Source organism: Chelmon rostratus, chromosome 9 (assembly GCF_017976325.1).
Source record: "Chelmon rostratus isolate fCheRos1 chromosome 9, fCheRos1.pri, whole genome shotgun sequence".
Lineage (NCBI taxonomy): Eukaryota > Metazoa > Chordata > Actinopteri > Chaetodontiformes > Chaetodontidae > Chelmon > Chelmon rostratus.
In genome coordinates, this window is record NC_055666.1 from 25,714,503 (window position 1) to 25,729,921 (window position 15,419).

The 15,419-nt window shown below is 43.2% G+C and overlaps 1 protein-coding gene across 1 annotated transcript; it reads right to left on the reverse strand.

Annotated features, from left to right (window-relative positions):
* Positions 1 to 1,605: 1,605 nt before the first annotated feature.
* elp1 (elongator acetyltransferase complex subunit 1) lies at positions 1,606 to 14,761 on the reverse strand. Its single transcript, XM_041944848.1, has 36 exons — positions 14,667 to 14,761; positions 13,612 to 13,813; positions 13,365 to 13,517; positions 13,154 to 13,235; positions 12,682 to 12,762; positions 12,297 to 12,382; positions 11,979 to 12,169; positions 11,636 to 11,759; positions 11,423 to 11,516; positions 11,097 to 11,327; positions 10,846 to 11,016; positions 10,534 to 10,612; positions 10,227 to 10,382; positions 9,970 to 10,076; positions 9,504 to 9,607; positions 9,353 to 9,406; positions 9,150 to 9,255; positions 8,869 to 8,984; positions 8,598 to 8,671; positions 8,130 to 8,208; positions 7,769 to 7,848; positions 7,513 to 7,650; positions 6,990 to 7,075; positions 6,723 to 6,871; positions 5,818 to 5,941; positions 5,371 to 5,468; positions 4,506 to 4,707; positions 4,359 to 4,420; positions 4,147 to 4,209; positions 3,869 to 3,929; positions 3,628 to 3,741; positions 3,070 to 3,169; positions 2,841 to 2,968; positions 2,427 to 2,578; positions 1,959 to 2,040; positions 1,606 to 1,753 (listed from the first exon to the last, which is right to left on the reverse strand). Exons 2-36 carry the CDS (start codon positions 13,759 to 13,761, stop codon positions 1,686 to 1,688), a joined length of 3,945 nt encoding a protein of 1,314 aa, XP_041800782.1. The 5' UTR covers positions 13,762 to 13,813; positions 14,667 to 14,761; the 3' UTR covers positions 1,606 to 1,685.
* Between the last annotated feature and the right edge of the window lie 658 nt (positions 14,762 to 15,419).

Genomic DNA, 15,419 nt, shown 5'->3' on the forward strand with positions numbered 1-15,419 from the left:
ACACACACACACACACACCTGAGAAACGAACAGTTTCATCCTCTGCTGTGGAGCAGCAGACCAGCTGAGGGAACAGATGCTTCCTTCAGGCCGCTGTTTAAAGTCTTTTCTATGTTTCAGGCTGAATCAATCTGCTGTCAGCAAAGTCAATAAATACACTGAAACAGGATCTCAGCGTAAGCACGCTCACATTAGGCGGCACTTTACACTCGTGTTCGCTGTTTCAGTTCAGATCCAGGGTGCAGGAGTAGAGCTACAGCAAAAAACATCTCATGGTCTAAACCTTTTGGGATCGTACTGTATGACTGAATCACTGTCTGTCCACACAATGCAGATGAGGAAAATAATGTTCTGTTTAAACTTTTATGCTCATTAAAAACATGAAGGCTGTCACCAAAAGATTTCACCAAACCAAACAAACAGCATGAACTGTAAAAACACACAAGGCTGATCCAGGAAGTATCAAGAAAAACAGAAAACTGCTCCTTTCCCGCACAGCCGAGAACTGACCACACCTGTGAGGCAGTGGGTGAAGCACAGCAGAGGACTGACCACACCTGTGAGGCAGTGGGTGAAGCACAGCAGAGGACTGACCTCACCTGTGAGGCAGTGGGTGAAGCACAGCAGAGGACTGACCTCACCTGTGAGGCAGATCTTCTTTCTGATCTGGTCACACTTCTGTCTTCTAATGCTGAAAACTGAGAAATACTAAGAAATAATCCTCATTCCTCGTTCCTCTACCACTCTGCTCTGCCTCCCACTTCAAGAACATGAAACTGTCTCATATTTAGCCCTCTGTTAGACGCCCCCCTTTACCTGGACTTTCCCACATTGTCAATGCATACTGAATAACTCCCCTGAATAACTCAGTTTTGATGAGATGTTCGTTAATTTTATAAAACAGTAACATAAACTACATGTAAATCAAAGGGCCTCTGAGATTGAACAGTTTCATTAAAATATTACATTGATTTCTTTAGTCCTGAATTTTGGTTGAAGTGTTTGGAAAAGTGTTTTAAAGAGAACTAAAGATCTGCCAAACTTACATTTGCCCTGGTGATTTTCTTCTTATCTTTACAGCCTTAACTAATTTTGTAGTGTTGGTTACACAAAATTGGGCCCTTACTGCCCCTACTGCTTACTGCTTACTATGTTTAGCTCTCAGTACCTTCAGGCCTTAAATTATGCTGCAAACCGGTATCATAAAAGTTCACCTACAATCCCAAACTCCTGCAGGAAGACCACTGGCAAGACCCAGACTCAGTGTCCCAGCTGACTCCTCAGGCCCGGACTGCAACACACACCAGATAAGATGTGGGACAATGAACTGATTCAATTTAAAAAAAAAAAAAAAAAAAAACCTGAACCGAGGCCTGTCACATTTATGTTCACTAACGGAACATGTAATGAACTAGCTTGCACGAGTAAACCGGATCGAAAATAAAAAAACTCACTGTATCTGTTATTTACTGCATTCCTGCTCCGGTCGTGTCGGAGGCTGTCGGAACAGACTCTCTGAGATCAATCTTTCTGGTATATTCTACAAATACCTGCAGTGATATCATGTTGTTGGAGTTTCTGGCCTCCAGAGAATGAACAAGAGGACACATTAACTGAATCTTTATTTGTTACATAAATACCATTTAAGTTTACAGTTTAAAAAAAAAGACAAAAACAAAAGTAATTCATGTAAGAACGGTGAGCTTCCACTTGACACCGTTTCTCATCTTTGGTGGCGTCAGGACGTCAGCAGCTACAGAGAGAAAGATGAGAAAAATCACTCGAAACAGAGAACTGTTGTTTCTTTCCTCGTCTTTAAACTCTACAGCCTGTTTGCTCTCATATCAGACGTACAAAATAAAACGAAGCTGTGCAAATGGTGACCTGTGCGTGTTCATATAATGAGATGAGATTACAAACACTCATTTAACCGTAACTGTAACAGAAACTCTGCTGACCTTGTTGCGAAGCTGCAGGTCTCTGCTGCTGCTGCTGGAAAGAAGCCATGATGCTGTTTGCAGTCGAGTTCGGACCAGTGAGCTGAAAAAAGCAAGAATGAGACCACAGTTATAATTAAAAATGCAAAAAAAACACAAAGAATATTTAAAACTCCAAAACAAAATGAACAATACTGCGTCCTCCTCGCCGGAACACAGAGTGGGTGTAGAAACACGGGCCTCTTTACTTTAATTTTATTTGGTTGCTTAATGTTTTAATGTAACATATTTACTGTTTCACCCTCGTAGTCATCTGAAGTTAATAGAAAAAAATTTAATCTTGCATGTCTGCCGTACGTTTTATGTATCTTTTTGAAAACTCGCCGCTTGTCCCAACAAACCTGCCAGTGTTAAGCCAATCAGACAGCAACAGACCTAAAATTAGTGTGAAAAAAAAGCATATTACATATATGATTGCGCTTTATTTACCGGAGCCTGATTGTTCTGCAGGCCTTCAGGCCACACCTCAGGAGCTGCTGCCTCCAGCATCTGCAGAGCCTCCTCGTAGGCCAGCTGCAGCTTCTCGGCCTGTCTGTCGAACTGGAACAGCACCAGGGCCTTCAGCAGGCTGTGCACTTCCTCTGCAGGGGGCGCAAATAGCCTGCAGTCAAACCTCTGTGACTATACAGAAATGCAGCAACAAGGAGAACTAAACGCTTTCATATCGTTCTGATTTGTGAGTGCATGTCTTGTAAATACAAGACACTCCTGACTGCTTCCTACCATTTAGCAGACAAAACTTATTTTTTACACCAAATCAAGCACAGATGGACTCAACATTGTTAAGCTGATCAAAATATAAGCAAAGCAAGCAGAAACGATTAGAGCTTTGAGTTTTTGTACCTCTCATCTTGTCCACAGTGGTGATGATCTCACCCAGAGCGTACATCAGCGCTCTGTCCTCCATCGGGCTTCCTTCCTTCAGACTCAGCTTCTTCCGCTCTGCTTTGCGACGGTTCTTTGATGATCTCCTGCAGGCAGAGCAAGAACAGCAGACCAGTAACCAGAATGTGGAAGTCACCAGAATCTGAACAACAGTTTTTAGGTGTGTGTGTGTGTGTGTGTGTCTTACGAGGAGATGCGGGAGTTACTCTGGGAGTATTTGGAGCCGGTCATCACGCTGCTGGCTTCAGAGTAAAGCTCAGCATCAGGACAGTCTGGACCGTCCTCATCTGAGGAAGAAGACGGAGAGTCACAGCAAATTCAGCTCTTAATTATGATTTCACCTGCAGCATATAAACAGTTTCAACTTTAACTCCTTCCTTCTTGGCTTCTATATTTAAACTTTATAATGCACAAAGAAAGCCAGTCAGCTGTTAACAGAGGTGTATTTAGACAATTTGTGGTGGTAATATGACTAAAACATACGAAGCATACAGATGCCAAGACCAAAAAGAGCTGAGCATTTTTCTGAAGGTTTTGACCTTTAAAAACATCCTTCTTTTCTTTAATTCTTTCTCAATGAGATTAAGCTTTTTAGAACTTCCTCTCAGGACTATGGGAGGCACTACAAAGAAGAAAAAAAGTGGGACTTTAAGGGACAAAGTAGACCTAAAATCAAGACATCAAATCAAACCATTCAACATGTTTGCTCAAATCTCGCATGAGAATAATTCTGATTTATTCTCACCCAGCATGTCCAGTCTGGCTTTCTCTTTCTGCTCTCGGACCACAGCCAGTCGGGTCTTGTGCCGCGTGAATGTCGCTACTTGAGCCTCCAGGAAGGCAGTCTGGGTGCTGACAGCTGAAACAGGAAAACATGGCAACAACCATAGCGACACAACAACTCAACAACTCATTTATTTCTGGTCCGTTCAGGAATAAACAGAAGAGGCTGCAGGGCCGAACAGGCCGGTCTGAATCCTCCTTACCTTCCAGCAGAGCAGGTTTGAGGTTGGTTTCAGTGATGTCCTGTCTGTTGTGCATGTAAATCTGCAGCAGACAAAGGAAACATCTCATCTGAGCCTCAGTACGTCAAAACAGAAGAACATATTACGAGACTGTGCTGATAGATAGATACTTTATTAATCTCCAAAGATAAATTTACAAAATGTACTTCAACATAATGTTAAGTTTTTCTGTTTTTTTCAAAATGGAAAGGTCAAAAACAATGAAAGTAAGGGAGAAAATTGTAATTATTCAGACTGACCAATCGGAGCGCCTCCTCCCAGACTGCACCAGTGATCAGAGCCAAGATGGCCTCCTCACAGTCCTGTTGGACAGACAAGACGTCGTAGGATGATTTTTAGAACAGTTTAAAACCAAACTTTCAGGATCGTTCGTCACATTTATTTCTGCTGTTGCGCTGAAGCTGGCAGCCGCCTCGTGTTGTCAGCAGCTTCTGGCAGCAGGGGGTCTTACTTTGGCGTACTGGTCCAACAGCAGAGCAGCTTCAGAGTACCGTCGCTGCTCAGTCAGCTTCTCTATAAGTGGACGACACAATCTATTTTAGGATTTACATGATCAACATTTTTATCTGTCAGTCCATCTACGTGTTGTCATGGTTACCTGCCAGGTCTCTGGCCAGCAGAGCTAACTGGTCTGGAGGTAGTGGGATTTGCTGGGCCACACAGATGGCGTTTCTCCAGCTGGAGCTGCTGGCGAACGCCTGCAGGGCGCTGGCTGGCTCTGCGCATCGCCATAGCAACAGGCCGGCCTGCTCCGCCTGTTGCTGCTCCACCAGGTGCTGGGCGTAAGCACAGCTCAGAGCCTAGAGGTCAAAGGTCAGAGCAGGGGATCACAAATTACTGTGGAGTTTACTTTGTAATACACATCAAAACATATTTCTTGTATTTCACAAACATCTGCAAAGCTGATTTTTAAAAAAAAGTATTTTATAGATTGTGTGTATATATACACATGTTGTAATTTTTTTTTTTTATTAATTAACAACCTGCACACAGTGCTGGTACAGAAAAGGTCACTGAACCAGCACTTCTGTATTAATGTTAATAGTTGAGGACCAGTTGATTTTCTTCCCTGTTGTGTCATCTGTGCAGTTTAGGGTTGAAAATCTGATCACAGATCTGTTGTATTTTATAGCTCCTTTACGCTCAACACTATCAAATGTATTATGAAAGGAGGCTGTATCATTTTAAACACTATTGATAGTTCTTTGACAACCTTACTGTTTCCAGATGCAGCAAAATGACGAGCAAATGATGAAAATACGCAAAAAATCCTTCAATTGAAATTTCTTTTTTTTTATTAATCAAATAATGACGCAATTAAAAATGTAAAAAAAAAATAAAGACAGTAGCCCATCACAAGCAGCTGAAAAGAGTAAATATAGAGCATTCAAATAGCTGGACTAACTTCTGGGTAAGAATGTGAGTTCTGTGTGTGTGTGTGTGTGTGTGTGCGCGCGCTGTACCTTGTAGTGAACACTGTCTGCTGTGTACAGTCGCAGAGCTTCACCGTAGAGTTTCTGCTCCTTCACAAGCTGCAGAGCTTCAGGGAAATGTTCCTCTCCTGAACACAAAGCACAGCACAGGTTAGCTCGCCGTCTACTCTTTCATAAACCATGTAGGCAGGACAACAACTTCCTAATAACTCTGATCCATATGCCAATAATCTTGAGGTACATCTGTCAATGTTTCCACGTTTTGATAGATCCGTTCTGTGACAGCTTTTCGGGGAGTGAGCCTGAGCCAGTGAGCTGACAGAAACATTTAGACCAGGCATCTCAAACCGGTTCCATAAAGGGCCACGTGGCTGCAGGTTTTCATTCCAAAGGAGGTGTTCCTCCTTGGTTGGAATGAAAACTTGCAGCCACGCGGCCCTTTATGGAACCGGTTTGAGATGCCTGATTTAGACTGACCACACTTGTTGAGGTGATGCAGGGCCTTCCTGTAGCGTTTCAGGTGCTTGTCGATGGTGTAGCGCTGGTAGTTTGGCTCCAGGCTCTTCAACATGTTTAAGAAAGGAAGGTACTCTTTGGGGTCCTGCAGGGATCGTCGACAAAAAATTACAGATAAATACTGACAAATTCACCCACCAATCACAGCTTAGTTATACAATGATGTTTAATTAATGGGCTATGCTGGTGTTTTCCTATTTTTGCCTGTCTGGAATGTTGGAAATCAAAAAATTGTGGACATGAAAAAGTAAACCAAACACAATCTGTGGTTAATTGAAACTTTTCTCTTCATATCCTGTATATGTTTCAGCATTTTCATGGTGCACTGATTCTACACACCCTCCTCTCTGGATCATCAGTCAGTTTCATGACTTGTTTGTGAATTTTGTTTATGGGAAACACACACAAAAGATCCCACTAAGAAAAGCAAAGATGCAAACAGAAAAAACTCCAAACTAACACCTTACAGAAATTTCCCCCCCTGTCAGAGCTGATCATCTAATTCAGTTTTGAGCACCTTTTCTGTGACAGTTAAGACATTAATGAGTAAATCTGTGCAGCAGCTTGAACACCTCGTTTCATTTTCACTCCACGACTCTTGTCGTGTTTTGGTGCATAAATCTGCACGTTAATGAGGACAAAATGTTTTTCTGGAGTCTTTAAGATACAGAGGTCACAAGTATCACAGACTGTACGTGAATAGAAATGAGGGGTTACTTAGACTCATTATAACTGATAACTGATTGTGTCTGATACACAATGACTTTGGATTTCCATTCCTATTTGTGCTGCAAAGCACTTTGTCTTTTGGTCAAGTAAAATAAGATGATGAGGATGTTTCCTCCTCCTCCCCTGCTGTCTTGTACCTTCTGGGATTTCTCGGCCACCATCAGCACCAGGTCAAAGTCGTACGTTCCCAGAGAGTGTTCGTACAGGTCGTTCACGTTGACGAGGAAGAGGAGGTACTTCAGTGCCTCTTCAGCATTCACAGCCCCGGGAGCTTCAGGAGGGTTCACTGGACAAAGACACAACAAAGCTCACCACAGGTGTGTGTGTGTGTGTGGGTGTGGGTGTGTGTGTGTGTGTGTGGCAGAGTGAAAGTGAGAGAGAAGAGGTGTGTTGGGTGTACTCACCTCGAAGCTCGTGGACTTTCTGCAGAGCGACCTCCAACTCTGGAACTGTCTTCTTCACATGAGCCGTCAGAATGGACAGAAGGAACCTGGACGGTTGACAAAATGACTGTTTTACATCCCACTAATGTCCGATCTACTGATAAAAACTGACTACAGAGCTGCTTTTAACTCTTTTCAACCAAGTCCAAGTCAAGTCTCAAGTATTTAGAGGGTCCGATTGAAGTCTTTAAGACTTGCAAGTCCAAAGTTTTTTCAGTCCATCAGTGAACAACATACAAAAATGTCGAGTCTCACAGCAGACAAGTCCAGGGCTACACCTCTGAATCACTGTCTTCCCTCAGGAGACTAAATGGAGTTTGTGTTTTCAGCCTTGTGTTTGTAGGATTCTTCTTCATAAAGCTTTTAAAGGGTTTGGATAAAATTGGCAGGACACCAAACCTTTTTTTAGGAAGACAATGTTAACGTGTTTACTACGACTTTATTCAACATTTTAAGCAGATAAGTTAATTTCAGTATCACTGACTTGTTTGGACCCATTGACTCCATGGTGCTCCGTAAAGCATCACAAACTACATCCACCTTCTTCTGCCCAGAAACAGTGTGGGTCTGTTCCAGGCTGCCCTCAGGACGGGGGTACATGCTGCTGGTCGTGTCCTCCTCCCTGGGTACCACAGACAAAACAGTGTGAAAATATACCACATGTACCAGTAAAACACCATTAAAACAAGAAGTTTTTCTCTAATCTGAAAATCTACTCTGGTAGATCTGAAGAGTCTTACTTGAGCTCAGTGAGGAAGAGGTTGATGTGGTTGATTGACCCGAGTTGCGTGACGAAGGTTTCTGTGTTCTCCAGGAAAACCTGCAGGAAGAGATCGCTGAAACATGACCAGTCAGAAACACACATGCTGTCGCTTTAATTCATGCACTGCCTTTTCATAATCTGTAATACGTCAAGAGACAGAAAACATCAAAATACTGAAAAATATCTACTGACGTGCACTTAACTGTTTAAATACTGAGACATTTAAATAAATAAACATTACCCTTTACAACCTTACAAATGTTCCAAATTATAGAATTACCAATTACCTGTATGGACAAATGTATGTCCAGAAAACACACATTAAACCTTTTACGTACCTTTGGGTTGTGGTCATACATGAAGTTCAGGTTGATCCTCAGCTTCCTCATACACTCAAAGGCATCTCTGAACCTCAAACTGAAAAATATAACACAGCATGGTGCAGTTTTAACACTTTTGCTCACTCTTTGCTTCCAGTATCAGGCTAATCGCGACATTTGCATAACTTCAAAGTTACAACATAAGATATCAGATGGGTTCGGTGTAGTTAAGACCATTGTTGGTCTGCGAGGTTAGTCACTGTGATTAAGACTAGATTCAAAAGTGACGTGACTGCACACATGCAGGTAACATGAGAGAAGTCAAAGTCAAAGTCAGCTTTATTGTCAATTCTGCAGTACAAGACAAACAGATCTTTGTTTTGAAGCAATCTAAACAATGAAACATTAAGAGAATGTAGTAGTGCAAATGTAAATGGTAGTGCAAAAAGAAAGAAGTTAAACAGAACATCAGAACATCAAACTCACCTGTCCAACCACTTCCTGAGCTGAGCCAACACCAGCGCCCGATGGTGCACGGTCTCCAGGTTCCCACGAGGCATCTGGACACAAAAACACCAAAATATGTCAGAGAACACAAACCTCTAAATAAATCATAGAAAAAGTTCAGACATGTTTAATCTTCATCTGGATGCTGGATTTGTATGAAATTTGCAGCGCTGATGTGGTGTTAACACAGGAAACAGTGGCATGTCTGTGTGTGTGCATGTCTGTGTGTGTCTGTGTGTGTTAAACTGACCTGCAGAATCACTCTGGGGTCTTGTGGGACCACTGTGACGATTCTGGATCCCCTCTCCACCCGCCGCAGCGTCTCGTCATTCTGAGCTCCATCAGAGGCCAAAGCTGCCTGCAGCCCTGTGGGGTCAAAGGTCACTTAACTCAGCTGTATCATAAAATATACCAGGATTCACACACTTTTGCCAAAGTAAAAATGTCAAACTGTCTTCAGTCTGAGCTAAATAACATCAACGTTGAATCACAGTGTATCAGTCTGTGTGTGATTATGTGTCTCCTTCCTACCTTTGACACTGAGGGTGCTCAGCTGGAGGCAGCGGCAGGTGTGGGAGTGCGTGGTGAGGAGGAGGAAGTCGTTGCAAACGGCGAAGGAAGAAATATTGGAGGCAAGCTGAGAGCGAAGGAGACATAAATGAACACACTTCCTGTTTGCTCCACGTCACGATGAACACCTTGAGGCAGCTGGTAAAACAAAGACGGCAGCATACCTCTGTGTCTCCAGCGTACAGGTGAGATCTGTCCGTCAGGCCGAGAAGACATTCCTGAAGACATAAAGGTGAAGCACAGAGGAACATATGCATTTAGGTCTGCACACAAGCACTCACTTAGTTATGTAATTCTATCTGTATGTGTTTCTACCTCCCCGCTGATGCTGCAGAGGGCCATCTGAACGCAGGGAACAGGGAAGCTGATGCTACATCCGCTGGAGTCACGCCAATCCTCCACTGACGGCTCAGGACAATCTACACAGAAATTTTAAAAAATGATTTTGTGTCTGTAATGTCATGTAATGTTATTATGAAAGCAAGCTTCAATATTTGCCAGAAAAATGGAAGTGGAAAAAAATGGAAGAAAATCTCTCCTTTGCAGAAAAAATAACTTTTAAAGTCCTTTCATACAGCTCATTCGAGTCTTGTTTGTTTAAAGACTGCCAGGCAGCACATTATTATTCTGCTCAATGGTCTTTCAGCCAAAAGGATATCTCCTGTTTGGGGCCTCTGAACAATCATCATGCTGTGCTACGTCTCTCTGAATTATCAAATTTCCAACAAAACTTCACTTAGCAAAACACATAATTCAGCAGCAGAGAGTGCTTGTGACTGACCCCAGAGCAGCTTCCTGATCTGTCCATCCTCCAGCTGTAGTGCCACAGTGCCGGTCTGGGAGCACTGAACCATACTGACCACAACACCCTCCACTTCTATCTCAGAGCTGAAACAAGAAGTTCTGCCTTACAACATGGTCTTGGAATAATTCAAGAGAATGGATTCAAAGCAATTCAGTTCATCTGTGAGCTTAACAGGACAACGGCTGGGCTAAAGGAGGCTGCTGCTGAGGCGTTTTCAGCTCAGCCCTGCTGACCTGACGGTGAGCGTGTCATCGGCATCGTGAGCAGGGCGGAGCATCAGCAGGGTGGAGGAGGTTGGCAGCAGACTGGAGCTCACGCCCACAAACAGCTCATCCTCCAGCCACAGCAGCTGCCGCAGGGCAAGAGGTTCTTTCTGGAGAACCGTCACTCTGCAGGAACATCAGAGAAAACATTGGAAGGGAACATCGGAGAAACACTAGTAAACCATGAAAAAACAACAAGCATCTTTAGCCTACAAGCTTATTACCAGCACCAAACTTCATGCAGTACTGGCTGCAGCTCTGCAGGATGTCGTGTTACCTGAAGGTTTTCTGGAGGACCAGGGGACGAGACACTGTGCGGAACCCATTGGCTGTTTTGTCAGCCTGTTCTCGTGAATCTGGACAGGTTGATGGGTGAAGTAAACAGAGCAAATTGATTAGAATAATATTTAGTCCCAGAACAAATCAGTGTTTATGTCAGTTTAAAACACATTAAGTAAAAAAGCTAAATGTGAGCATCAGCCCAGACTTCATTTGTGCAGCATCTGTCTCCTTCTACCCAGAATCCTTTGCATGTTCAGGGTGTTTCCTGGAGTTAGTCTGGATTTCTGTGAAACACTGCAGAACCCACCTTGGTTGTAGACTGAGATCTGTCCATCAGAAGTCAATGCTGCCAGCTGATTGGTCCTCTGAGGCTGGCAGAGGAAGGTCACCTGGTTGACTGGTGATGCCAGCTGCAGCTCAAATGAACACATGGGAGGGGGGACCACACACTGCCTGAAGGATGTCACCAGGATTTTATCTGAGGGGGTTTAAATAGATGTTAACAACAGGTTGAAATCGTCCAATTGTTCCATGTCCTATCATCTCATTGGCTCTCACCTCCGTCAATCACAGCCACGTTGGCGTTGTCGGTGGCATCAAGCCCAGGGCTCCTCTCCGTTGCCAAGCCCCAGTCGTAGGTGATGCTGGTCCAGCCCTGGGTCACCACATGGAGCCTTAAGGGCCGCTCAGGGTCCCAGCAGACACAGACTGGAGCCTTCTGAGAGTCTCGACCAAAGTCCAGACTCTGCTTCAGGTACCAGTGGTAGTTCCCCACCATCCACAGCTGGACTGCAGAGGAAGCATGGAGACATTTAAGGTGGATCATGCATACACTCAACTCATCGTGTAAAATCATAATCATTTATAACTTTGGCTGAACGTACTGGAAGTGTTGACTTGTTTGTCTTCTCTAGCAGTCATGTCCTCCAACCAAACAGCTAAAACAGTGGAGTCACTGTTCCACAGCAGATCCTTCACCTGCAACACACACACCAATCAAAGTGTTTCGTCCTGCTTTTGAAAGCTGAAAATCACTAACTGGAGTTCATTATTTGCTATTTCTAAACTCAGTGTGAGTCAGGTTTAGCTGAACGTACCTTGGCCTGGTCTTTGCTGAAGGGGAGGGTGAAGTCTCCGTGCAGCAGTCCGTTCTTCTCCATGAAAACCACGCTGTGTTTGTTGGGATGGCGCTGAGTGCTCGCGATCAGGCTGCCTGAGGGCCTGAAACACCAGCCGAAGATTTAACATGAACTCACTCTGCTAATATTCTTTCAGCCAGTTAAACAGCAGCAGACAGGCAGCTGCTGCTTATCTTTAATGTAAATACTGTTTATTCAGGAAAGACATCAGGTTCTTTCACATGTTTAGGCAGTTCTTCACAAAAACTGAAGTTTACAGAAAGTATTTCCTGAAAGAAAATTTCTCTGTCAGCACTCTTACTTCCAGCAGAGCGGCTGCTCCAGGCCGTTGATGGGCTCACTGGTGGCCTGTAGGACGCCCTCTCTGTTCCAGACCCGGACCTTCCTGGCTCCGGTCTGAAGACAGACGGCACTCACGGCAAACAGCTGACCGTCACCTCGCCACGTCACCCGCGGCCTGCGGTCATCCCAGGCCGCAACCGCCTGCACCTCCTGTGGGAGCACATGTTTGCATCATTCAGGATATTTTCAAATCAAACTAATTTTTCATTCATTTTCAACAATCTGACTAGTTTTTCTTTGTTTTGAAGCTTTGTTGCTTCTGTAGTTGAACACTGACCTGGAGCTTCCTCTGTGCTGCCTGTTTCCCCTCTGAGCCGTGAAACTGCGTCTCTTTCTTTCCCCAACCCACCGTGATGAACTTCCCTGCAAAGCACATGATGAACAGTAAAACAGAGACCACCAATCTGCTTCATGTGCATGATGGCAGATTTTAGATTTCAGGTTTGTGATATGAGATTTTAGAATTTAGCTTAGCTAACTATAAATTTTAAACTATGGTTTAATCAAAAATGTTGGTCTACTGATGTCTGTTGAAAATAAATATTATCATTCCACCATATATTCAAATGTATATTCCATGAATTATCTCATGTCCCTCTGTGGGTCTTGGCCTCAGTTTGGGAAACATGAATCTAAACAGAGTCCATTTAAATCCACCGTACCTTCACCAAAGTCATCCTGGTGGATTCCGACCTCAGTGATTGGCTCAAAGTCTTTGGTCATCATGATGATCGTTTCCTGACCTGTGAGCATAAATTATTAGACATTAATTCATTTGTAACACTGCTTAATGTTTAACTAAGAACTAATTAACTACGCATTCAGCTTAATTAAGGTTAACTATAGCAACGGTATATCTTGAACATGTAGAGAGAGAGTAAACTGAAATTTTTGTTCATCTTTAAGAATTTCCAAACAAAGAAATGGTGCTGTCTTCAAATTTCTCCACTAACAATGACCAGTGACTAAAAACCCACCTCGCTATGAAGACACTTAATGATAACAGCTTCACAAAAGTTTAAGTGGATTAAGCTTCTATTGTTTGACTGACTGACAGTCTCTCTCTCTCTCTCTGATTCTAAGCATTAAACTTAAGATGGAAACATGTTTTTGACATTTTTATAACATACTGACCAGTAGTGAGAACGACAAGCTCTTCATCAGGACTCCAACTCATCGCTGTCAGACCGCTATCCACACTGCCAACACACTCCAACTGTGGAACATGATCACACTTTGTGAAGACACTTATAGACACAGTGCATCCCTTGATCCTTATCCTCTTACCCTAGCCTTAACTTAAAACTATTTCTAGCCTGTCAAACTTCCTAACTGTGCTGCTAACCTGGCAGGTGTTGAGGTTGAAGAGGACGACATCGCCACCAGCTGTGGCCACACACGCCGACTCGAGTTCTGCCAGGTCCTGAACTCCAACCACGACTCCGCTGCCATCCTCAGGGAGGAAACCATCAGCGGTCAATGAGGCTTCACTGACTACCTGCAGAAAGGAGGAAAGTAGATGATGAGTGAACCATCAGTACTCTCTCTGTCTCCTCCAGGTACGCAGGTACGGTACATCATCACCAGCTCACCTGGCCAGTTCGTGGGTCATACTCTGTGATGGAGTATTGAGAAGCGAACAGCAGTGAGCCGGTGTCAGCCCGCACAGCGAGACACTGCGGGGAGCCTGGACCCTGCAGCTCTGAGCTCCGCAGGCTCTTCAGTAGCTTCAAGTTCCGCATTTTACCTCAGGACAGACCGAAAACACCCCGAGCCCGAGTCTGGACCCAAATCCTGCAAAACACCAGAAACAGTACAAATTAAACATGTTCACCACTGAAACCATTGACTAATGTACCTGGATGATACATCAGTAGAATATCAATACTGCTACAAAAACACCAGAAGTCTTTCTGGGATTTTAGTTAATGTAAGTGTGAAGTGGCTTCAGTGTTGTCTTTTCTTGATCTAACATCAACATCACATAACAGTTAATATCTCTACCTGTTTGACCGATCACATGTGTAAAAGGCTGTTTCATATTTGGAGGATTGTATTTGACTGCTGCTGTCAGAAGAAACAAAAGAAATCTAACATTAGCCGTTTCAGTAATATATAAAGTAAACTCTCCTGTGTTTCATGTAACCATGTACTCGGGAAAAAACACCGTTCTGTCTCTCTTTGCCCATTATCGGACAGTCTTGTCCGAGACCAACATTTCGATGGCAACGCCTCTATTAAATTAGCAAATATGTCAAAAACAGGTTCATGATCATATTTCGAATTAACGCTACATAGTCATGTAACGCTACTGCTGTGTGAAAACTTTAACTTTGCCTTTTAGCCGGTTGAGCCTTTTCTCAGTGCTATTCACAAGGCATCGATCGGTACATCAATCTGCGGAAACAGTTTACATAAACCGATAATAACGGTCTAGCTTTAAAAGTTATCAGTGTTAATAAATTGTTTTAGCAGTTTTGGTGGCTGTAGAAGGGAAGACTAAGTTAGCCAAATGTGTCCGACAATGGAACTGGGTAAGTTAGCTTACCTTTAAACTGGAAAGAGCGACATGATATTTAGCTGCAATAATCGAATTAAACAAACGACCAAGCTTTGAAAGTTACTGAAATCGAACTTCAACACCCACCGAGAAGAAAGAGCTTGAAGTGACAAAACCTTTTAAACGTCCAGCATCAACAACACAACATCACGCATGTGGCGCTGTCAGACTCTTAACCTTTCACCTGTTATGGAGTTGTATGAGGAAATGGCGCTGTCGCCCCCTGGCGCCGTGGAGTGAATATACACCCATCAGAGTAAATAGAGTTTCAATCTAAGAAAAATGACCTGGAAAGAAATGCTATGTGCCAGAAAGAAATCCTAACTTTACCGACGACCCATTTCTGTTATTCGGCTGTACTGCAACTCTGGATAAGGTGCAAAGTGAGAAAAGACTCAGGAGCCAAAGTGTCTTGATCATGAATTAAAACTTCTTGAATGCACTTCTTTGCGTCTAAAGAATTTCCAATTGTATTTCTACAAGACATGGAAAGCTGCCTGTACATTGTGTATGTTGTTTGATTTTATTCCCTGGCACTATGTTTTCTCTTTTTTTCTCATCTATTTGATCATGTCGACATATATGTGTTTGCTCTTAATATAAGACAACATCTGTGTATGACAGAAACATTCAGATATTACCAGCTTTCACTTTAAAGCATTTTCAGGTAGACTAATCAGGCTATGCAAACATTTTTTTTATAGAATGCTAATAGTAGCTAGTTAAGTAATGTAGAAATACTCATTTCAAATATACTTGATCTGGAATGTCATAACATACAAACAATACAAGAAATGTGCTGTGCTGTATAAAGCTTTCTGACTTTGATTTATAGCCTGT

Bases quoted from the DNA above. Each gene is read 5' to 3' on its own strand.
- elp1 (XM_041944848.1), bottom strand. From the start codon at position 13,761: ATGCGGAACTTGAAGCTACTGAAGAGCCTGCGGAGCTCAGAGCTGCAG. The intron at 13,518-13,611 runs GTGAGCTGGTGA...TCCTTTCTGCAG, and splicing joins ATGACCCACGAACTGGCCAG to GTAGTCAGTGAAGCCTCATT. The intron at 2,969-3,069 runs GTAAGACACACA...CTCTGCCTGCAG, and splicing joins AGTAACTCCCGCATCTCCTC to GAGATCATCAAAGAACCGTC.